Below are 25,234 nucleotides of genomic sequence, written 5' to 3' on the forward strand. Positions count from 1 at the left end.
TTGTCCCATCTTTTTCAATATCCTACCATGAAGGCCTCCCAAGCACATACAGTAACTTGAACAAGTTTTTGAACCTTAATCATCCAGTCTCTCTAAAACAATAAAAAATAATAGCAGATATCTTATATCTTCTCCTGCAGTATTTTTTTGGTTAAATATTAAAAGTTTACAGAATCAGAAAGACATTCTGTAAGAGCTTTTTTCATGTTTGCTTTGTTTTTCTCTCTCCCTTTGGACTGTGAATGTCTTGGGGGCCAATACTGTGTTTCAGTCCCAGCACCAGCACCACGCTGGTGTGTGTTGGAGCTCAATGAACCTTGAACAAATAAGCAGACAAATGAAGAAATGGCTCAGGGATATTACTTGTGGGCATACATAGCTCTCCAGTTCTACCACATTTCATGCTACAGATTTGTTGAACATAAATATTCTCATCCAAGCATGAGACATTTTGATTCAAAATGAAATTATTCCTACCACAACTGATTTCAGTAAATCCAAGATCTTAGAGGATTACAAAGGATTCTCTTAAGAGTTCAATATAAATTGTTCTGTGGGCCAGGCCTCCAAGAAATGAAATCTTCACACTACTGGATTTGCTATAAACACTAAGAAAAAATATTAAGTTCATTGTCCTACAGATTGGCTAATCTCTATCCTGCCTTTGGAAGCAAGCTAGGTATTAAGATTATTTCAGGGCGGTGTCGAGGCTCACTTGGCTAATCCTCCACCTGTGGCGCCAGCACCCCGGGTTCTAGTCCCGGTTGGGGTGCCGGATTCTGTCCTGGTTGCCCCTCTTCCAGTCCAGCTCTCTGCTGTGGCCCGGGAATGCAGTGGAGGATGGCTCAAGTGCTTTGGCCCTGCCACCCGCATGGGAGACCAGGAGGAAGCACCTGGCTTCTGGCTTCAGATCAGCGCAGTGCGCAGGCCGTAGCAGCCATTTGAGGGGTGAACCAAAGGAAGGAAGACCTTTCTCTCTCTTTCTCTCTCTCTCTCTCTAACTCTGCCCGTCCAAAAAATAAAAATAAAAAAAGATTATTTCACTGTTAAATATGTGGTTTGAATTGATTGATTCCAAATCAACAAAGAGTAAAAGGGAGATGGAAGTCAGGAGTATCACTAAAGGATTATCAACAAAGTTCAAAGACTAGTGTTTTGGGTTCAGTACAATGACTTACAAAAGTATTGTTTTAGTTCTACTCAAAACAAAGTTATGTGGGATACATAGTTTTGCTTGCAAAGAAATTCACCATTTCATAGGAAAGCCTACCAATGTCATGGAATGCTATATCACATTAAAGGGTTTATCCTATTCTCCCTGAACTCATCTTGGAGACATTCTCCATTTTGATGAATAGAGTTTACAAACCTTTCTGGCAACCAAGACCCCTCCTGCCTCCAAGTCTTCCAGTTGTTCATCTAGAATGCTCATCTGCCAAATGTATCTTAATGAGAGGACCCTTACATTCTCTTCCATTTTTCTATAATTACCAGTGCTCATAGTGATACTTTTGAAAGAAATCATTAGTAAAGCAGAGCAATGAAACCAAGACACTATCAATCCTGTTCTTACTTTGCAGTTTTATTTTTTCTCCATTCTCTTTTTCTACTTACTCTCTAGGGTCCCAACCACTTTAACCATAATTCATTATTCACTCATTTGTTTATTCATTAATCCTTTAACTAAATGCTGTTTGGAAATTAGTTTGCACATCCTCCCAAGGCCTATGTGTTAAAGGTCTCATAATTAAGAGCCATTAAGTGTTATATAAATGGCACTGACATGGTGGGAACTTAGCCCAATTGTGATGTTCAGAGGTAGGCTTTTGGGAAGTGATTACATAGGCTTAGGTGTTTGGGGTGGAATCTCATGATTGAATCATGGTGGCTTTATAAGACACACACTCCCTCTTGTCATGTGATGCTCTGTGCTACCTCACAACTCAGCTAGCAAGAACAGCATCACAAGATGCTGAACCCATACAGCTGTCTGATCTTGGACTGTGAACCTCCAAAAGTGCAAGTCAAAACAGACCTCCTTCTTTCATAAGCAGGTTATCTTATATAATTTGTTGTAGTAAGTAAAAGCTGATAAAGACATTCATCACTTATTCTTTATTTAATAATTCATTGTCATCAGCTATTCTCACCCATTTACTCAGTTACTCTGTCAGTTTCCATCTAATTTTCATTCATTCTTTCTGCAAAATATTTGTTTGGTACTATCCTAAGTGCTAGGAATAGGGCAATGAATAAAACAAATACAAAAAGTTTTTTTCCTTGTGGATATGGGGGGAAGGAACAACAAGCACACACACAAATAAACACGTAATATAATTTCAGGCAGTGATGTGATAAGAGACAATAAGACATAGTAAAGGCTTTCACTCATTCCATAAATATTTACTGGGTATTTGTTATGCATGAGATATACTGTTAGATGCTTCAGACATGGTAATAAACAAGATGTAGGGCCCCAACACTTAGAGAGCAATGAAGTGAACTGGAAACTTAGATTCTAAAAGTCCCTCAGGGAGCTGGTGTTGTGATACAGTGGGTTAAGCCACTGCCTGCATCCCTTATAAGTACAGTTTGAGTCCCTGCTGCTCCACTTCTTATCCAGCTCTTTGTAATGTGCCTGGGAAAGCAGCGGAAGATGACCTAAGTGCTTGGGCTTCTTTCACCCATATGGGAGACTCAGATGGAATTCCAGGCGCCTGGCCCAACCATGGCCATTTCAGCCATCTGGGGAATGAACCAGCAGATGGAAGGTCTCTCTATATATCTCACTTTGGCTTTCAAATAAATAAATAAATCTTAAAAAAAAAAAAAGTTCCTCAGGCAATCTGTCACACAGGCCACAATAGGGAACATCTCAAGTAACCCACAGTTCTTTGATCAGTTATTAGATGTCTTTGTGTGCCCTTCAAACACCTTAAATTCCTCCTAAAATAATCTCTATAATGCCATCATCCTTCCTCCTTATTCCATTTCCTCAGTTAGAGTCTCATAATTTCTAAGCTTCTACTAAAATGTCCTTATTAAACTGTCTAACCTCATCCTATCTCTTACACAGTTGCTAGAATAATTGCTCTGAAAAATAATCTTGATCAAAAAGTCATTTGGTAGCTTCTTGTGACTTGGAGGAATAAGTCTAGCCTCTTGGCTCACATTCAAGGTTCTTTGTTAATCTGATTCCAGCTTCTTCTTTCCATATAATTGCTTAGCACAATGGAGCATAGCTGCCGTATCAGACTACTTCCTGGTCTCAACGCCTCTCCGAAACCCCATGTCATGGTCTCTGCCTCTACCTTCCTTTCCCCATGTCTATCTAACATATTCTCATCCTTCTAGAATCCCTTCCGACTATCTCCAGAAGCTTCCCCAACAATCCCTTCCCCCAGCTTTTTTTTTGGACAGGCAGAGTTAGAGAGAAAGGTCTTCCTTCTGTTGGTTCACCCCTCTAAATGGCCACCATGGCCGGCGCGCTGCACCAATCCGAAGCCAGGAGCTTCCTCCTGGTCTCCCATGTTGGTGCAGGGCCCAAGCACTTGGGCCATCCTCCACTGCCTTCCCAGGCCACAGCAGAGAGCTGGACTGGAAGAGGAGCAACCGGGACAGAATCCGGCACCCCAATCAGGACTAGAACCTGTGGTGCCGGCACCGCAGGCGGAGGATTAGCCTAGTGAGCCATGGCGCCAGCCCCCACAGCTTTTAAAATCCTCTTATCACACTGACTACAATTTATGACTATACTTCAGTCCCTCCTCCAAACAATGGATTCTTTAAAGCCAGGGACCATATCTTGTTCATCTTTAATTCCTAGCTACCATCTGTATGTAATAATAAATAGTGAATAATATTGACTGACTGACTGACTGGAGAATGAATAAGTAATCCTATGGAATGATGCTAGCAAGGCATTAAATCAGTATTTTCAGTCAATTGCAAGAAAGGACATTTAAATACATTATTTCCAATAAATATCCTAAAAACATAACTAAGCAACCTATATATTAATGGTTCTATCCTCATCATCCATACCCATTTTCTTTTTGTCTTATTTTTCTCCACATTTCATTCTTAACATGACTTCCTTCTGGCCTTCCTTTTTTGCCTGTGGCTCAGGTCAACCAACAGTGCTTCTCACACTAATTTTTTCTACAATGAAAGCAGCCATTGATCTTTGGTGAAATATATTACTAGGGTTGGCTTATATATAGTCAGAGTAGGTTATCACCTTTAAAAAATGTTTGTTTATTTATTTACAAATCAGACAGTGAAAGGGAGAAACAGGGAAATCTATATGTTGTTCACTCTCCAGATGTCCATCCTGGTCTCTCATATGGGTGGCAGGGACCCAAGTACTTGGGGAATCCTCTGATGCCTTCCCAGGTACATTATCAGGAAACTAGATCAGAGGCACAGCAACTGGGACTTGAACCAACATTCTTTTTAAAAAAAAAAAAAAAAGATTTATTTATTTATTTGAAGGTCAGAGTTACACAGAGAGAGGAGAGGCAGAGAGAGAAAGTCTTCTATCTACTGGTTTACTCCCCAGTTGGCCGCAATGGCCAGAGCTGCACCGATCCGAAGCCAGGAGCCAGGAACTACCTCCAGGTCTCCCACACAGGTGCAGGGCCCAAGGACATAGGCCATCTTCTATTGCTTTTCCAGGCCATAGCAGAGGGCCGGATTGGAAGTGGAGCAGCCGGGACTCAAACCGGCGCCCATATGGGATGCTGGCACTGCAGGAAGAGGCTTTACCCATCATGCCACAGTGACAGCCCCTGAAACAGCATTCTAATAGGGGATGTTGGCTTTGCAAGTGGCAGCTTAACCTGCTATGCCACAACACTGGCCTTGGCAATCACTTTTGCAGGATGATGTCAGGGCACTGAGATGCTACTACCTCTAAAACATCCTTTTTCCATTTATGAACTTTCTTCTTTTGGTTGAAAGCTCTGATCTTTATCAGGATTCATAAAACAGAGTAGTTATCTATTTTTTAATTATTTATTTATTCATTTTAGAGGCAGAGTTAAAGACAGAAAGAGGGAAAGACAGAGAAAGATCTTCCATCTGCTGGTTTACTCCTCAATTGACTGCAATACCTGGAGTTGAGCCGATCCAAAGCCAGGAGTTTCTTTTGGGTTGCCCACATGGGTACAGGGCCCAAGAACTTGGGACATCTTCCACTGTTTCCCTAGGCCATAAGCAGAGAGCTGGATTGGAAGAGGAGCATCCAGGACATGAACTGGTGCCCATATGGGACGCTGGCACTGCAGGCAGAGGCTTAGCCTACTACGCCACAGAGCCAGCCCCAAAGTACTTATCTAATCTTTTAGAAACCATCAGAACCAGGAGTTCTTCTAATAGAGAGTCTACACCATATGGGACCCAGGCTCTTGGCAGTTACCTGATTCCTACCTTATTGTAATGTCCTCATGTGTGCTATATACCAGAGGATAAGGACTACTGGACTGTAAGTTAGGATGTCACAAACATGTTTGGACTCATGTTTCAGTAAAGTGACCATTAAGAAAAGGAAAGAAACTTTCATCCATACAGGATTAAATTATTTTAAAAAGTCAAGTACTCTTTAGGGTGGAATGCATATGAGATCCCTTTTAGGAGAAAGGAGGAAACCACCAGGCAGCTAGAGGATGTGGGATGAGGAACAGTGTGGGAAGAGGAGGCAGAAAGAAGAAACAAATAGGATGCTTGGAACACAGTTGAGTAACTACCATTTTTTTCATCAGAGGTCTGCAGATTTGTAACCAGTCAAGAACATGTATGAAACAGAGGGACTAGTTCTCAGAAGGGTAGTGTTGAAGGAAGACAAATGAGAAAGAAAATAAAGATCAGCTCACTGCCAGTCTCCTAGAGTCCAAGAAGCACCAGTAGCATGTTCACCTAAGGCCCTAGTCAGTAGAGTGGCTCCTAGACTTTCAGTGTTGCCCACAGCAACAGACCATGTCATCTCAAGTAGGGAAGGAGGGCTTCTCCTCCCAGGAGAGGCCCACCTCTGTAGTCAAGGTACCTTACACCTTATTTATGGGCAGGGTCCTGGCTTACGTAGGAAGGGTTTCTTGTGACTTTACTCAGTATTCTTCACCTTGGCTCAGCCATGTCCTGTGGATGATTTTGTGTTCAGTAACTATTTTGGGGAGTGGGACACCATGTGTCATAAATGTGTGGTCCTGGACCAGTGGCAGTCCATGAACTGTTTGTTACTGACTCACAATCAGATTAGTGCAGATATTGAGACTATGTATTGAGAACCATTTATAGCTATCTGAAAAGACATCCCAGCACAAGTCAGTGGGCTTTATTTTGCACATCATTTCAGTATTTCATTTTATATTTTCCAAAACTATCAACCTATGATGAATATTCCTAAAAGTTAAAATAAAACTGTTCTTTCACTACAATGAAGTGCTGGTCTAGCCAATATTGCTCAGCTGAAAGTAGCTAGAATGTCTGTAGTCTTCCCTTTGACATCCTAAAAACTTTATTCTCTGCTCCTGTGGGCATAAATCTCCCTGCTTTCTCTTGCTATGAGTGCAAAGTTCAGAAAGAATGCAAGTTGCTGCACTGCTTGACTACATGCTGTGTACTGCCTGTGTTTTAATGATTCATGAGTTAGACCCCATAGAATTGTGCCCACAACAGAAAGAAGGACCTTAGAACACAGCCTCTTTGAAAAACTGCTTCAGAAACTGCAATATTCAGTCACCATTACCTCATATTCCCCAACTCCTGACTTGTGGCTAAGAAAATATTGACAGGTATTGAGTCATTCTATTCAAATTCACTTAGTCTAAAAGTACAGCCCTAAAATACACTTACCACACCCAGTTCACAAGGTTAAACTATGGATGAGAAACACTGTAGGGACATGATACGAAGTAAAGTAGTAGTTTCGGACATAGAAAGGAGGAAGTAAAAATAGCTTCTTCTACTGTTCTGCCTTATTATGACCTGTGCCACATATCACAGAGCTAGCCTTTAATAAGCAAAAGCATACTGCAAAGATCAAACATCTTTTTTTAAAAAAAAGATTTATTATTTATTTGAAAGGCAAGAGAGAGACAAAGACAGAGATGAAGAGAGACAAATAGACATCAATTTTCCACCCACTGGTTCACTCCCCAAATAGCCACAGTTGTCAGGGCTACAGCCAGGTTGAAGCCAGGATCCTAGAACTCATCTGGCCTCCCATGTGGATGAGAGGCGCTCAGTACTGTGGCTTTCCCAGACACATTAGCAGGAAGTTGAATCAGAAGCGGAGCAGCCAGGACTCAAATGAGTACTTCAACAGGGGATACTGGGATTGCAAGCAGTGGCTTAACTCACTGCTTAGCCCATTGACACCATTACTCTTGCCTTCTCAATTGCACTTCATCCACATAAAAACAATGTCACTGGAAATTGTCAATTTTCTTCTTGAAAAAAAAAATGCTACATGATGCTCAGACTTTATTCCCATTAATCTCACAATATCCTGGTGAGGCAACTCTGTTCCTATTTACACCTAAGACTTGAAAGACTCATCTGAGATCACACAAGGAATGCAGAAAATAGTGGACATGAGAATCGTGAAAGTTATATCATTAGCCTCAAACTGAAGAAGAGGGGCAGAACACCTAGCAGCCCCATGGTGTCATGAATAAAAATGAGCCCACTATGGGAGCAGTAGCATCTCTGTCCCTCTGCACTTTGAGATAGAATGAATTCCTGGAAGAAGAACTGAAGTCTAATGCAGATAAAAATGTGTGATGAGCTACATTTGTCTCTGATACCCTCCTTCCCAATTTTCTCTTTTCTTCTGTGGCACTCATCCCTTCTTCCCTCAGCAGGTCAGGGCTCCCATGCTCAATACCCATCATATCTGGCTCTTAAGAGCTACTCTCAGCTGCTTGGTGGTGAATCTAAATCACTGTGTTCTTTCTTCCATTTTTCTAATATTTTAGGTCTCATCTTTCTTTATTGAACAAAGACCTTTGGCCCATTATAGGGATTACAGGACACTGGTAAATGGGAAGTAACAAAGAGGACAAGATTAATGTTCCTCACACCTTTTCTTGGATTTCCTGAAATATTTGCATTTTTTAAAGAGTCTTTATTGAGCACTTTTTTTAAAGAGTCTTTTTATTGAGCACTTACTATGAGTTATGGACTATTTTAAGATTTCTACATTTACCAGCTAATTAAATTCTCAAAAATCCTGTGACTAGTATTATTCCTCTTTTGAACCTGAGAAAATAAAAGTCCAAGGTCACAGTATCAATTAGTGGCTCCTACTGAGTTGTTTCAACACCTTCTCCGTGCCCCTGATACCAGTCAGGCATTTGTACTCGTAGCTTGCCAAGAAGAACACCAATCTATGAAATCCAAATGCGGCAGCTCTCCCTTACCTTGGGCTTATTGGTGATGCATCTTCTTCTTGCTCTTCTACAATTCCAGTTGGCTCTGGTGGAAGGAAAGCATCTTTGTTGACATTATTCACCCAGCTTTCCTTTGCCCCCCTTGTTCCATCCTTACTCTGCTCATCTGAAACAGGAAATGATAGAGTCAGGGTGATTACCTCTCACCTCCATGACCTATAATTCTATTGGCCTCTATCACTGAAGGCTTAAATCTGAACCCCCGGCCTTTTAAGGTCCAAGATCATCACTGAGTCTAAGTACTTTCAATCAGAATCACATCTATGAGAGAAGTAAATAGATCTCTACAATATTACTTCTTCTCCAAGCAGAGTTTATGGAGAGCACAGGTCTGCCTTTACATTTACAGGTAACTTGAGACCACTAAAGCACAATTCTGTCTGCCTCTAGGTTAACCTGACCTGAACTGGTGTCGTTACTAAATGTACACACCCAGGGGATACTAGGGCAGAGAGTCATCAATAGGAGAGAAGCATCAAACTTAAAGATCTGCTGAAATCTACAGTGTGCCCAACACAATGTTTGTCTGGGATATAAAGAGGAACAAACAATTCTAGGGTGTCCCTCTCCACTGCCTCCTCCACCTCCCCATAGTTTAAATATCCAAATTGTACATACTCCTCAACACTCAGCTCAGATGTCAGAGTCCCCATAAATCTCTTTGCTCCTTCACCAAGAAACAATGTCTTTTGCCTCTGAATCCCAGGACTCCTTTTTTACCTGAAATTCTCTGATAATTAGCATTGACTGAGTGATGACTAACTACCAAGCACTGTTCTAAGTGCTTTGCAAGCTTTATCCCTTGAAGGGGGAGTTCCAAGTTAACACATTTGGAAATTGAGAGTCAAAGAGTTGGAGAAACTTGCCCAAAGCCACATATACAGCCAGTAAAGTGCCACAAATATTTCCATCAGTATTGAGAAAAATAAAACAATACTGGAGCTCCCAATTTTCAAATGTGTCCAGGTAGCATCCCCTACAAGTCATTTCACACGTAAGTCTTTATTCAACTGCAAAATGGAATCCATAGTACAAACCAGTACACCATAAGATTTCTGAAGGTCTGAATGGTTTTGAAAAGCAAGAGAGTTGTAAGTAAAGCATTGCATATTAAGCAGTCAGCCTTTTTTGGCAAGGTGTGGGGCAGTCAGTAAGACATTGAAGCACAGTTCTTCCATTTGCCAACTATATGATCTTGGGGAAGTTACTTCTCTGAGTTTTACATACCTTATATATAGATTGAGGAAAATTACACCTACCTTACACAATTTCTGCTACAACTAGGAATCACACAGAGTAAATGTCTATCATATATTAGATGCCCAAAAGATGATAGCTACTTGGCCTTATTGATAGAGGCCAGATATAGACAGGAGTTTTCACCAACTAATCCAGAGACAAATTGAGGAGCTGATAAATATTGGAAGAACTCTTAAAATTCTTTGAAAATCCTCAAAAAATACTGCCTTTACAGTCTTTTAAATAATGTACTTGCTTGATTGAAGAAGTACCAAAAATATCATTGAATGGGGAGACTGACTTCTTCCTGTCTAAATCCTTCACCTTGCTCAAAAGGTTCTGAATCTTCAAAATTAAAAGCCAAGGAAGAGGTGTCAGATTCCTTATGAACCCCAATTTTCTATGCTACTGTAACTCCATATGGTACCTATTAGGCTCCATATTCTTGTCTGCTCCACAATGAGGCACATAACCCTGCCCTCATTCATTAAAATCCAGGGCAAGAGGATTTTTGATCTGGAGGATAACACGTTATGCAAAGCACACCTCCAAACAATTTCCCTCAGCAGGTTTCAATAATGACTGTTACACCTGTCTCTTCTCCCAACTCCTCCTTCCTACACAAATGCTGGTGTTAAGAACATTGGCCGGCTGGCACTGCGGCTCAATAGGCTAATCCTCCGCCTTGCGGCGCCGGCACACCAGGTTCTAGTCCCAGTCAGGGTGCCAGATTCTGTCCCGGTTGCCCCTCTTCCAGGTCAGCTCTCTGCTGTGGCCAGGGAGCGCAGTGGAGGATGGCCCAGGTGCTTGGGCCCTGTACCCCATAGGAGAGCAGGAGAAGCACCTGGCTCCTGCCATCGGATCAGCGCAGTTCGCCGGCCCTAGCGCACAGGCCGCCGTGGCCATTGGAGGGTGAACCAACGGCAAAGGAAGACCTGTCTCTCTCACTGTCCACTCTGCCTGTCAAAAAAAAAAAAAAATTGGCCAATTCAACCCACCTGGTGCCTGGAGCCTCTTCTTTCTCATGGATGCTCTGATGAGATCCGCACCATGAATTTTGTCTCTGTGCCTTTTGGCCTTGGCTTCATAAAACCACTGACCAGTCATATTCTTTAGCTGTTGATCATCCTTAATTTTTTCAGGCAAATGTCTACAAAAAGAAAAGAGTTTTACTTTACTGAGAACCCACAATAAGTAAATGAATTCTCCATGACATTGCATCAAGAAATTTATAAACATACAGCCAAAACAAACCTCTCAATGCTTTAGAAGAGCTCATAAACCTCCCAGATAATTAAGAAATGTATGTTTCCCTTTGATGGAAAAGTCAGAGAAGCCAAGGTCAACACTTTTTTTTTTAATTCAAAGATTTAATCAATGATGTCCAGATGATGTTTGAAATTTCTCAAGAACAGACACACCTTTTGACTGCAGTCTTCTGTGTCTACTGTTCAAAGGCAAATACTCCAAGGAGAGATGATATAGTAAGCTTCCCTAAGTCTTGGTTTCTTTATATGTAAAAAGGGGTTAATAATAATAATCCATCGCTTCTCAGCCTTTTGGCTAAGATCAAATGTACTCATAATAATCCACTTTACAGAATTGCTAAGGATTAAATAAACTAATACATGTAAATAGCCCTCTGCACACGCCTGGCACCAGATAAACACTTGATGAATAACTGGTGGAGTAGTTATCAGTTCATCAGGCCTTTCCATTTTGGAGACATGAATTGGTCAGACTTTTCTGGAAGCCCATGAGGGAAGGAGATATGATGTGCCTGGTGCTTAATGTTAGAGAAATGAACACAGAAAAGACAGGTTGGAATCAGGGAAGATTAAAGATGGTGGGGTGTGCATGAAAGTTCCATTCATGCAGATACTGCTTTTAACGGTTGCACAATCATTCATGCTCATTGAAAAGTTAAAATCTAAATAATCAATCAAATACTGCCCTCATAAAACTTCCCTGACTCACGCTGGCTGGAAAAACACTGTTCTGGTTGGCAAGTGTTTCAGTCTTTGCATTTCTCTAACTCACAAACCCATCTCTTCTTATTCATAGAGATGTACCTAGAACAGTATGGAATGAAGATCACAAAATCTATTCTTACTCATAGAGATGTACTTAGAATAGCATGGAATGAAGGCCTTAAGGAAACTTTGAACACACAGAAGAGAATGTGCTTCATAAATCCAAGAGAATTTTATGATTGTCATTTAAGCTAATATCCACATTTCATATCTAAGCGTTTTAGTCAGAGAACATGAATGGGTAAAGGCAGTAGCAGTGCTATGAGGGTTGTACAGAGGCGGAGAAGGGAAAATATGGAGAGGGTAGGAGGAGGGAGTTAGGAGACAGTCATCTCGGGCCTAGCCAGGCTGCCTCATGTTTCTCAAGCATGCCTGGGAAGTGTTCTTCCACCCAGAGTAAACTAACTGCTAGAACCTCCTTTCCTCTATCAATAACCTAGGAAGACATGGCCCTATCCCAAATATGCCCAGTCACCACCCTCCACCACACATTGTCATGACAGACCACCTCCAAATTTGGATAGGGATAATGGATGTCACACTTCATGGTTCCTAGTTCCTATTAAATGTTTCTAATCTTTTGTCATTTCCCAAGGCTTTCAAGCAGAGCAAAGAATCCTTGCAGGGCTGCCGATGTAGTTTTTCTTTTCTCCTCTCAAAAGGACTGAGTTTGAGTTTAATTCCAGAAGAGAGAATTCTTTCCACATCTCCCTGTTCAAACAGAGAATTCCCAGAAGAGGGATCTGTATTACTGACATCATGTCTTAGTGTTGGAAAACAGTGAGCACTTATTCCGGGCTTTCAGAGTGAAGGACTACAAGACGACGTCCCTCCCCACCTGGCTTCAGGTTTATTTTCCCATATTTACTCCGGTATGCTACTTGTCAGCACATTCAACTTCTTATTTTTCTCCAAACTCCTTTCATGACCTCTCCAGATCACAGGCAGGACGGTGTGACAGAAGGACAGTGAGCATCGGGATCTCCCAAAATTAGGTCCACATCCCAGTTTTGAGCATTCTTAGATGTGACTTTGGGCAGGTAACTGAACCCCTCCAAGCTTCAGTGTCTTTGTTTGTAAAGATAGGGAGAAGACAGACCTACCCTGTAGGACTTCTGAGGTGATTAATTGAAGTGTTTACCTGACAGTCCTTAACAGTATCTGGATCTTGGTAAGAAGCCAATAAATGCAAAGTCCCTTGGGATTCTCTGTGCAGTGTGTTACTCCCCATCCTTCACATGTAACTCAAACTTTATGAAGGCAGCTCTTTTGCCCTTTTCCATGTTCCCACAATACATCCACTTCAGGACATACCACGCAGTGTTCCAGTGATCTATTTGCACATCTGTTTCATTTACTTATCTGTGGACTCATTACAAACTTCTTGAAGGTGGGGATTATATCTTAATCACCTTTATAATACCAGCAACCGGCCTAGAGCCAGCCATACAGCTGATACCCAGTAACTGTTTGTTGAGTGAATGAATCAATGAACAAATAACTGCTCAGCAACCACTCCAATCTGAGTTGTGCAAGAGATAAAGAAGATCCTGTCAATGCTAAGGTTAAGTGAACCATAACCCGTCACAATGTAGGGTCTTCTGATGAGGTAGGACATGCCCATCTCATCAGAACAGAAAAAAACATCATGAAATACTGTATCAGTCAATACTCTTGCTGGATCACCAGAAAGCCTGTCTGGCTCATTTGTTTCAAAGTGGACAAAAGAGCAGGAAATTCTTTCAGATTTAATAACTTCCACTTACATATTTTCTAACATAATTATCACTGCTAGGTTTAATCACAGTTACTTTTCCTATGTTATCTAAAATGCTTTGTAGATGAATTCATGGGTGACATCAAAATCCAAATTTTTCTAAGTAGAGCATTTTTTTAAAAAAATCTCACTATCCAGTGATGCCATTAAAATCTCCTCTTCTACCAGACTATATTGATCTCTCATTTTTCTTTAATTGTACCAAATTAGCACTTGATTCTCTAAACATTGTACCATCTAGCTGAAGTGGGTTAAAGGTAAATGTCTTAGGAATTACACTTTTTATCCTTTACCATTCTCTCCACACATGCACACTGCACTTAGCAGAGAGCTAAGTTCAGATAAGATGCTGTGGGCTGACGGGTAGGGTAAAGCCAGAAAAAGAGCCCTCAGCCCAGATGACCTGGTCCTGCCGGCCCTCCCAATCATTCTTGACCAGGCAGAACTTCCTGATCATTTTTTCATTCATTCCTCCATTTTGTCTACTAACACTTAAAAGTATCTGCTTTGTAGTGGATCAAACACTTGACATTTAACATGAATTCTATCACTTAATCCTCCCAGAATATAGTCAACATAAAAGATGGAGATTTTGTCTTTCTGTATCTTAGAGGTCATATCTAAACCTTGTCTGGTTACTTGTTCATTCATGTATCTATCGTGGACCAGAAATAGGCATGGAATTGTACCCCACAAAGTTTCACCTACAGCCCCAACTGCCAATGCCAACTCCTTTCAGTGCAGAGTGAGCCATTACAGAGTGAAGTCAGGAGAGCAGGATCTCCCAGTGTTCACATATGCACACCCCTGCTTCCAGGTATTCAGTATAATTAGGCAAAGGGCTAACATCACAAATAGGGCCTGGCTGATGTTTTCTAGTCAATTGTGGCTATCAAGTTGGTCTGAACAGTTGATCAATCCCATATCGAGCCTTTTTATCTTTTTAATTCCCCACTATATTCTGAGGAAGATATTGAGACTGTGTGATTTGAAAGTATTCTCAGATATTGGCTTAGAGTATGAGAGCTGGAAGAGACCTTAGATAGTTACAAATGACCTCACTTTCTGAATAAAATGATTGAGGCCCACAGAAGGTAAGGGGATTGCACAGAAGGTCACACAGAGCTGGGACTGTAACCAGCCCTACTCTCAGCCAGAGTTCTTTCCACCAGCCCGTTCTGCCTCAGAGTCATGCGTGCTTTCGGTTTCTAAGACGGTTATCACATCTCACTCTTTCTACCAAGTAACTCAACCTCTGATGGAGAATCTGAGAACCAACACACATGAAAACCAAATAAACTGCCAACACTCCTTACAGGAGAAAACCAGAAGAAACACATCTCTCTGGTGTTGTGGACATATCATCAATCCCAACAGTCTGCTGAGAGGCAGCTGAGTGTGTGGCAAGTGCACACTCTGGGGTTGGTTCAGCAAGACTCCAATCTTCCAGGGCACCTAACCTCTTCAACACCGTTTCCTCACTTGCTCAGTGGGTGTGGCTACGCCGCGCTGAGGATGAAACAGGAACATGCATGTGAAGTTCTGTGCAGCGGGCAGTGTCGAGACAGTGCTGGTCCCTTGTCCCTTTGCTTTGACAGAAGTCACCAGCAGAGGTCTGGAAGTCAGTTCTTCAATGACAACTGCCTTCATTAGAAAGGAACTAGCTCCTAAGAAGGCAGCTGAGAATCATAAGATGTGGTGGCAGTTGAGATGGTATCTACTTCAAAAGTGCCTGTCATTGTAGATGTGGCTGTGTGCACACGGGAGTGGGGGTATGGAGCTGCTGCTGGTCTAGACATGTGCGGCGATTTCCTGCTGGCAGTGTGACACAAAGCACAGGAAATACCACCTCAAGGGTGGTGTGTCATTTTCAAACCATAAAAGACCAAAATTACATATGTATGTATACGGTGGTATTTCCTTAAAAGGGAAGGTGGAGTGGGAGGGGGAGAGTGTGTGTGTGTCAGAGAAGGAGGCAGAGTGGAGAGGCAGAGAATAGAAGTAGGAGAGTGAAAAGGAATCCATCATCTTAATGTCTGCTGCACTGCTGTTCTGTGAAACATCTCCACCTGGGAGTTGAGGAAGCTGAACCATGCTCTGCGGTAGTAAGTAGGCCCAGCACTTGTGGTTACAGGCAGAGGGGCAGCATGAAGGACACTTGTGGTGGCAACAGTGTCCCGGAACTGTTATATTCTCAACTGTGACACCAGAGACACCAGAGTGGATATTCCTTTGGGTTCAAGCCCATGTTTTACCATTTGTAAATGGTTGAGTGCCTTAGGGACTGGACACCTGCCCTGTATAGCACTGGTTTTCCATGAAGTCAGGATAGGGGTGAACATATAAACTAAATCACCTTCAAAGTGTCTTGAAGAAGCTTGGATCTGAACAATTCAAAGCACTGTTTATGTTAGGCAAAGCAAATGGATTTTAACTTGAAGGTCAAATCTCGCTGACGGCCATCCTGTAAAGGATCCCAAAGAAGTGTGGGATCCTGTGGGCAACAGTGCTATACTCATTAGTGATGTCCTCATGGCTCTAGGAGGGTCACACTCCAAAGTTCATAAAAAACTAGCATTTGCAAGAATAGCCTAAATTTTAGTGGCGAGTTTTGCCTTTCTAATGATGCTTTGCTTAGGCTAATACTACAATCACATAATTTGTGTTTGTAAGCCACATGCAAACTAGCAGAACTAGACCACTGAAAAATCACATTAAGGAAATAAAGTAGACTTTTTTTAAAATTTGCAGCAGATAATCCATTAAATGGACTGAGGCCATTGGGTGGTAAATTTCTTCAGGGCTAGGATCCTGTATTCAATCATCCTGGAACCCCTTCCACACTGTCCAGAGCAGTTCCTTGTTCTTACAGGTGGTCAGTTAAATTTCAGTGCATTAAATAACTGAGTTTTAGAAACAATTTCCTTCTAAAGAATCAGATTACTAATCATAGTCTTTGGGTTTTAGGTGGAGTGGTAATGAAGGAATTAAAATTAGCCATCTCCTGAAACTGGAGATCATTATGCTAAGTGAAACAAGCCCAACACAGAAAGACAAATATGTTTTCTCTCATATGTGGAAGTTTATAGAAAGAGAGAGCATACAAAATAGTGAAATAAAAAATATACATGCTTTGAAACATGGTATCTCATAAGTATGTACAATTCTTATGTATCAGTAAGAAATATGAAACTTTTCTGAATTAAAATATACCCATCACCTATTATGTGCCAGGAAAACCAATAATTCTGTGACTAAGTTTGTTATGGTCATTCCCAGTCTCTAGGTTGAAGCTCAGAGAAGTAATTTGCCAATTAAGCAAAGCTGATTACCAGTGGAGATGAGATTCAAGCTCATGTCAGTTTTAACTAAGATCCATGCAGGTGAGTGCAGGATCAAACACTCACCATTCCCCTTTGAAAGAACAACAATGAACAGCATGGGCCAGAGGGAAAGCACTGGACCAAGAGGTTTTCTATCACGGCTTTGCCACAAACCTGTGTGGCCCCAGGCAAGTCATTTCCTTTTTTGGGGCTTTACCTTCTCGATCTGTAAATGGACCAAAACAACACCTTTCCAGAGCTATCAGGCTAACACTCTGATGGAACAGGCAAAGACAAACAGCTGAGGGATGGCAAAGGGGCCAGTAAACAAAAACCCATGGAGCAACCTTCTCAGAGGGCGGGGACTGATTTCTTATTCCACCAGCCCAGGAGCAGAACAGCCTCATCTCAAGTGCCTTCTGCCCTGAAGCAAATAGGGAGTCAGAGCCAGACTTTTCTAGTGTGGAGGAGGTCACAGGCTGGGCCTCTTCCAGTGTCCACAGGCCTGCTTACCCTCAGGGAACCCTGTCACTCCTTCACAGCCCCAGGGTCCTGCGTCTGCCCATGACCAAGTCCACATGAGGTGCTAGGTACCTTATTAGAAAATTCCCCAGAGAAATGATGAAAGGCAGGGTTTAAGTCACACCAGAATTTTCACCACCCAAGCCACCTTCTTATCATTTATGCACAAAAATGAAAAACAAGGGCAGCACCATCTGAACCGCTAGGGCACCCTCAGAAGCAACAGACAGGAGGGGACTCAGCAGTTTTGTCCTGACTGTAGACTGGCTGGTGCCAGAGCATACACACTCACAGCCCTTGCAAGGCTTAGCACCAGATAGAACTGCATTTGGGGTGGGTGGGGGGGCCTTTTTATAAAGTGCCCAAAAAAGTGTTTCTACTCAGACAGAATCATAGAAATACAGAGAAGATGTACCAGCCTGGAATTCCAGGGGCAAACAAAAAAAAAAACAACAACAACAAAAAAAACAACAACAAAACACGGGGGGAATGGATGGATGGTGAATATTATTGTAATTTAGCTAGAGAGTATAATCACAGACCATAAACATCAACTTGTAGGTGGAAGGACTCAAAGGTACTGCATCTCCCCAATATTTACAGTCCCATATCCAGAGATAGGAAGGGAGATGCAACACAGTGTCATCTCTACTGCTTTCTTTACAGGTCTTCCCAGCTTGTCTACCAAGAAGATAAAGGCATTTCCACTTTGTATTATGCTGCAAGAGTCAATTCTATATTTTCTCCATTCTGCTCTCTTCCCCTATTCCCAAATGAGTATAACTGTCTGGCTTTGTCAAATCTCAGGATTGCTGTGAAGAACACAAAAGGATAACATCCATAAAAAGAATTTATAAACTCTGAATGGGTAAAAGGATTAATGCTAGCAAAGGGCCACAATAGCTGGATTGGTGTCAACCTCCTGCCCAACCCCTGGGCCCACCACTTGCAGATACACAGAGCACTGCAAGTGACTTGGGGTGACAGCATGATACCCACCACCTACTGCTAATACCTGTCACAACACATGTTCCCCCCTCACACCATGGCAATCAACTCCATCCCCGTTGCCACAGTCCAGGATGGATGTCTCAGGGAGAGGAGGTGGAGTTAGTGAATGAGTACCTGAAGATCAGGATTTGGTTCTTACTTCAGACACCTACCAGTTGTATGATCTTGATCAAGTCACCTGACTTGCCTTAAAGCAAATTTCCTCACACATCAAATGGGGTAATTATATACCACTATGCCCTCGAACTACACAAGAGTGTGTGAGCTCACAAGAAATAATGGGCATGTTAAGCACCATCTATATACAACATACTATTAGTAACCACAACTGGACATTTGGTAGTGTTTGGCATGAATTTCAACATATTCTTTCATAAAGTATCCATGTTAAGCTAGGGTCCAAATAAGGAAAATGGTATAGATAAATCCATTGTTCATGGTCTTTGTGTGCCAGGGAGTAAGAACATGGCTTATAGTCCTTTTGGATAACTCCTGGGGAAAAAAATAAAAATTACTACCTCACACTTTGAAAGCCTTTCAAAGTCTGAGATTATGTAGGCAGTAAAAGGCAGGACCTGGACTAAGCCCAATTCTTCAGCAGTCTGGTTTAGTGCTCTTTCTAACACAAAGGTAAGTGAAAGTAGTAGGAATGTTGACATGTAACATTTGGGTTCCACCCAATAAGGATCATGTGTCAAAGTTACCACTTCTGTTTATGGCACTCAAGCCAAATGAAGGATTGCCTCTGTTATCAAGTACTTTTAATTTTGCTGTTAAAACGAATTCCAACATTTTTGAAGGTATGCAAAAAAAAAAGTGAGCTAATTCTTCATTTAAAAAAAATTTAGAAATTAAAATAAATTCTAATTTGGTTCACAATTTAGTAAAAAATGGATTCAATTTTTTAAAGTGCTTATAAATATACACACATATGTAAATGTAGATGTATGTATATGTTTGAATATATTTTAAACTCGAAGTTTCATATGTTAAAGCAGTTTAGTTTTTTAATCAAGATCCTATTTCTTCCAGGAGTCCAATGGGATAAATTTTGAGACAGCAAGCAGAGAAAAGTTCTGTCCAGGAAGTGTATCTAAAATTAGATCCCGTAAGTTTAGGTTCCAAGTCAGAACTACCACTTAGGGTTGAGTGCCTCTTCCTTCCCTCAGATCCCTGACTTCTCTGGCCCCTTACCTTACTCTCTCCTCTTCCGTCTTCTTGAGAGCAGCGTCCCGCTGCAGAACCTTCATGATAGCCTCTTGTTCCTCCTCGGTCAGGAAGCTTAAGTCAATCATTTTGAAAAGTGTACACAAAAAATAATAGTAACGAGTAAAATTCTCAGGGCTAAATCAGTAGACTGCAACCAAGAAAATTAGAAGATGCAAAAATGTCTTGTTCCGTTCTGCAAGAAGTCTTGTTTTGCCTCAGCAAAAGTTCTGGGCAGCTGATAGTAAAATCCAAAGTGCCCTTTCCCACGAGGAAGTAGTAGTTCATGGGACGATGCGGAGAACAGGCTCCCAGAAGGATGCCGATGCCACATTCCTTGCCAGACTGGTCGCTTGTTCCTACAGCAGCATTCTTAGCACACTCCCTCCCTGAACCAGTCTTAAGGCTCTGTTTACTCTCTCTCCACCTTCGATGTCAACTTGATGAGAGGCAGCAGCACTGGAGTACCACCTACCTGGAGAATCAAAAGACAGTAAACACCAGACAGTGAGGGGTAGTTCCTGTAAGCATTGCCATTATGATAAGGTTTCTAAATGACCATGTTAGTCTCTGAGATCAGAGAAACCTGTTCTGCTGGCTTCCTAAGCAAATGGTCATGAAACATGCTTCTACCCCATTCCAGACTGCCAAGATGGAGAGCACACAAAAATGCCTGTCAATGTTTAACAATCCACCTGAAAGAAAGATGACTGTAAAAATGACTGGTTCTTTCTCTCCGCAAACTCCTGGGACACTAAAAAGTCATGTGATTCCAGTTATCAAAATATTGTAGATAAGAAAAATTGTAAATGCTCATCTCTTCACAAGTAGGAACATTCCACAGGAGTATCCGGCTCCTTAATGACTGTATTAGGTAGAGACAGTTTACAGAACAACGGCAGCTGTTATTATTTACACAGTCACACCTCTAACCTTTCTTGGGGTTGGAGAACCTACCAAGTTTGTCTCCATTTCTGAGGGGAAAGAGCATTTACTAGTGTGTATATATAAACCAGAGGAAAGAAAGGGAGAGAATTTCAGAATATACCACCATCCAAAGGGAGCACGTTTGAATAGAAACATGTGTCAGAATCCTGATCTTTTTTTTGAGATATTTTAAACACACATGTAATGAGAAGGTGAGCCCTAAAGAATGCCACGGCCAGACAGGACTTCAGAAGTTGGAACCTTTTTAACAAGTGCAGTGCTGCGTATAGAGTGGATATTAAAATTCACACATCAGGTGGGCATTTGATACAGCGGTTAAGCCACCACTTGGGATGCCTGCAGCCCATAGCAGAGTGTCTGGGTTTGAGTCCCTGCTCTGCTGTCTCCATTCCAGCTTCCTGTTAATGCACACTCTGGGAGACAGCAGGTGAGAGCTCAAGGAGCAGGGTCCCTGCCATCCATGTGGGAGACTCAGATTGAGTTCCCTGGCCCCTGTCTTTGGCCTGGCTGTTGTGGCTATTTGAGAGAGTGAACCAGTAGATGGGAGAGTTCTTTCTGTCTCTGTCTCTGCTTTTCACAAAGGAGAAAAAATGCTTTTCTTCATAAAAAAAAAAAGCCATCTATTTAGTAAATTTTTAAAGCAACCCTACCAAAGAATACAATAGAATGTGTATACTAGTAAGTGAATGATTTATATGGATAAATCCCTTACAAAACAGAACTACTTGGAAGTACTCCCTCTACTACTTGCTAGCTATAAGCCATAAGGCAAGTCATTGCAAATCCAAGATTCAGTTTTCTCATTTGTACTGCTTCACATTATGAATTTCCTCATGGACTGTAAGGATTCAATTGAATGATGAATGTAAAATGTATTAATTATGTTAGATGTGTTATGAAACTAATAATTATTATAACATATATGTTGCATCCTGTACCAAACTTAGCTACTAAAAATATCTTCTAGCTTCCTTTCTGAGTTCACACTTTTGGTCTGTCCAGCTGAATAAGACTGGAGTTGGTTATATATTTTTTCTCTTTTGTATTATATCTCTTTCTGATATTCCCATTAAGTTTAGACTTCATAGACTGGTATTCTGATGACCTTTATCTTCTTGTAATTCTTTGTATATTGTGACTATTCAAATAAATATTAAGACAGTACTCCATTATCTTTATAATATTTGCATATACTTATGTATGCTATTGTCTACATGTTCATTTTTAAAAATTTTTTTAAAAATTTAAGTTATTCAAATTTCATGTATTTCATATATACAGATTTAGGAACATAATGATACTATCCTCCCTTCCTGCCCATGCTCCAATACTTCTTTCTCCTCCCTCTCAGATTCTCACTCTTAATTTTTACAAAGATCTATTTTCAATATACTTAATGATCATATAGTAAAAGAGTTCAACAAATAGTATGAAGACAAAAAAAACAAACAAAAAAAAACAAAAAACACTGTTCCTCAAGGGAAAAGACAAGGGCTGTAAACAAGCTTGAAAACTAATCATTTGGCTAGCGCTGTGGCTCACTTGGTTAATCCTCCACCTGTGGCGCTGGCATCCCATATGGGCACCAGGTTCTAGTCCCGGTTGCTCCTCTTCCAGTCCAGCTCTCTGTTGTGGCCCGGGAAGGCAGTGGAGAGCGACTCAAGTGCTTGGGCTCCTGCACCCACATGGGAGACCAAGAGGAAGCACCTGGCTCCTGGCTTTGGATCGGCGAAGGTCCCGCTGTAGCGGCCATTTGGCAGGTGACCAATGGAAGGAAGACCTTTCTCTCTCTGTCTCTCTCTCTCTCACTGTCTAACTCTATCTGTCAAATAAATAAAAAAGAAAACTAATCATTCTTCAAGACAAAGTTATCACCTACTGGATCCATTTCCTTACTGCCACACCCAGAATGAAATGCTGTGGTATATTCAATCATTGTTTCTAAGTCCCCACGCCCTCCCTATATCAGAACTATATAGAACCATGTTCCCTCCAGAGTAAGCAGGGCATTCATCCCTACCCTTCTGATGTTGACCGTGGCCTGTGACCTGTCTTGGCCAATGAAATGAGAGCAAATGTAATGTATGCACAGGCTATCCATGTGCTTGTGTGGTTTGATATGACTGTACTCCTGACATGTGCCATGAGAATGACTTGCCCTGGGTATCCACTGCCTCTCCATTCTGGATTCCAGAAAGAGAGATACAAGAACATACCTGAATCAGACCTTTGGAAACAAGGCCACCCCAGCTGGCTTATAGAAAGCAAGAAATAAGGGCCGGCACTGCGTGTAGCAAGGTAAGCCTCTGCCTGCAGCACCAGCATCCCTGGTGCACTGGTTCATGTTCCAGCTGCTCTTCTTCCAATCCAGCTCTCTGCTGAAGGCCTGGTAAAGCAGTGGAAAATGGCCCAACTTCTTGGGCCCCTGCACCCATGTGGGAGACCCAGAAGAGGCTCTGGCTCCTGGCTTCAGATCAGCTCAGCTCTGGTCATTGCAGCCATTTGGGGAGTGAACTAGCAGATGGAAGACCTTTCTCTCTGTCTCTCCCTCTGTCTGTAAACCTACCATTCAAATAAGTAAATAAATCTTAAAAAAAAAGAAAACAAGAAATAAACATTTATCATTGGAAGTCATTGAGGTTTAAAGGTTGTTATACAACACTTTCATAATAGGAACTTGACCAATGTAAAAGCTTTCTCTTCCATACACAAGTCTACTGTTCTAATTGTCTTCTCTTCATCTCTTTACTTGACTGCAAGTTTCTGAATATGAAGAAATAAGTGAATGAGTAAATGAGTGAAGAACCTAGTCAAAATACACACCATCATCAGGAGATGGTTATCTCAATTCTTCCCTTTGTTTCTTGCATGGTAACTTCCTAAGACCTCAAAGGCTGGCAAAGAAATGGATTTGGGCCATATTCTGGGAACTGTATTTCCAATGAGGTTCAATGGGAGACTGTTTTTTTATTTTTTAAGATTTAAAATTTTCTTTTATTTATTTGAAAGAGAGAGTTACAGAGAGAGGTAGAGACAGAGAGAGAGAGGTCTTCCATCTGCTGGTTCACTCCCCAAATGGCCAGAAATGCCAGAGCTGAGCCAATCAGAAGCCAGGAGCCAGAAGCCTCTTCTGGGTCTCTTACATGGGTGCAGGGGCCCATGGACTTGGGCGATCCTCTGCTGCCTTCCCAGGTGCACCAGCAAGGAGCTGGATCAGAAGTAGTGCAGCCCATACTCAAACTGGCACCTATATGGGATACCAGTGCCGCAGGCCAGAGCTTTAACCCACTGCACCACAGTGTTGCCCCTATTTAAGATTTACGTAATTTACTTGAAAGGTAGAGTTACATAGAGAGAGAGAGAGGGAGAGACAGAGACAGAAAGTTCGTCCATCAGCTGGTTCACTCCCAAAATGGCCTTAGTGACCAGGGCTGGGCCAGGCCAAAGCCAGGAGCCAGGAGCTTCTTTCAGGTCTCCCATGTGGGTGCAGGGGCCCAAGCACCTGGCCACCTTCCATTGCTTTCCTAGACTTATTAGCAGGGAGCTGGATTGGAAGTGAAGCAGCTGGGACTCGAACCAGCAACCAGAAGAGATGACGGTTCTGTGGGTGGAGGTTTAACCACAATGCTAGCCCCTTATTTATTTCTTTGAAAGTCTCTTAGAGAGAGAGAAAGAGATCTTCTATCCACTGGTTCACTCTCCAAATGGCCTCAATAGCTGAGGCTGGGCCAGGCAAAGCCAGGAGCCAGGAGCTTCATTGGGGTCTCCCACATGAGTGACAGAGGTCCAAGCACTTGGGCCATCAGGGAGCTAGATTGGAAGTGGAGTTACCAGGACTTGAACTGGTGCCCAGCTCAAGCTGCTTTACCTACTATGCCACAGCACCAGCCCAGGAGATTGTACTTAAATTCAAGATAGGACTGGAAAGGTATAAAGACAAAACAAAACAAACAAACAAAAAACCTTACATGGCCAGTATTAGTAACTGGCAGAGTTGCTGAAGGGGAAATGTTGGTTTCCACACCTTTAAGAAGTACAAGCTACCAGTGCTTATGTGTAAGTTTCCAAGGGTTAAAAATTCTCTCTTAAAGTAGGTTATTATTGACAAAGAGCAGTGTTCTTATTTTCTAAACAAAGGAGGAAAGGGCTGGAACCTTTTCCTCCTAGTTGGGTACCCAGAGTCACTACTCCATTATTTTGCAAGAGTCCTCAGGGGGCAATCAAGACTTCAGTCGCAGGTGCTCACCCAACTCTCAATATCCTGTGCCATATCTAACATGGGACCCAACAGAATAGTTCATTCATGCATACACCAAATATTTAGTAAGAGCCTGGCACTGGCAATGCAGTGATGAGTAAAACACACACACTAACACACACACACACACACACACACACTCCAGCATTTATACCTTTGTAGAGTTTGCATATTACAGGGATAATGATAAAACTAAATGATCAAAAGCATGGGAAAATGGTAAAGCAGTAGAAGATGCCCCAAGTCCTTAGGCACCTGCACCCACATGACCTAGAAGCTCCTGACTCCTGGCTTTGGATTGACACAGCTCTGGCCATTATGGCCATTTGGGGAATGAACCAGCAGATAGAAAACCTTTCTCTCTTTCTCTCTTTTTTTTTCCCCTCTCTGTCTCTGACTCTCTGTAACTCTGCCTTTCAAATAAAATAAATAAGTCTTTTAAAAATCATTGAAACTTAATTAAATAA

At 41.8% G+C, this 25,234-nt stretch overlaps 1 protein-coding gene across 21 annotated transcripts in view; it reads right to left on the minus strand.

Annotated features, from left to right (window-relative positions):
• The window catches only part of SYTL2 (synaptotagmin like 2), a 127,003-nt gene that overhangs the window by 54,601 nt on the left and 47,168 nt on the right, over positions 1–25,234 (minus strand). For 12 of the 21 annotated variants that reach the window (XM_051821084.3, XM_070076382.2, XM_051821075.3 and 9 more), the window contains 3 exons: positions 19,550–20,036; positions 10,688–10,839; positions 8,421–8,556 (listed from right to left, as the gene is read on the minus strand). In XM_051821084.3, the coding sequence (XP_051677044.1) occupies positions 8,421–8,556; positions 10,688–10,839; positions 19,550–19,650 (389 nt within the window). In that variant the 5' untranslated portion in view covers positions 19,651–20,036. The remainder of the gene's footprint in view (positions 1–8,420; positions 8,557–10,687; positions 10,840–19,549; positions 20,037–25,234) is intronic. The other 9 variants (XM_051821095.3, XM_051821104.3, XM_051821076.3 and 6 more) reach the window with 2 other exon arrangements.

The sequence above is a fragment of the Oryctolagus cuniculus genome, chromosome 1, assembly GCF_051225735.1.
Source record: "Oryctolagus cuniculus isolate XC-2025 breed Fujian yellow rabbit chromosome 1, ASM5122573v1, whole genome shotgun sequence".
NCBI classification, from domain to species: domain Eukaryota; kingdom Metazoa; phylum Chordata; class Mammalia; order Lagomorpha; family Leporidae; genus Oryctolagus; species Oryctolagus cuniculus.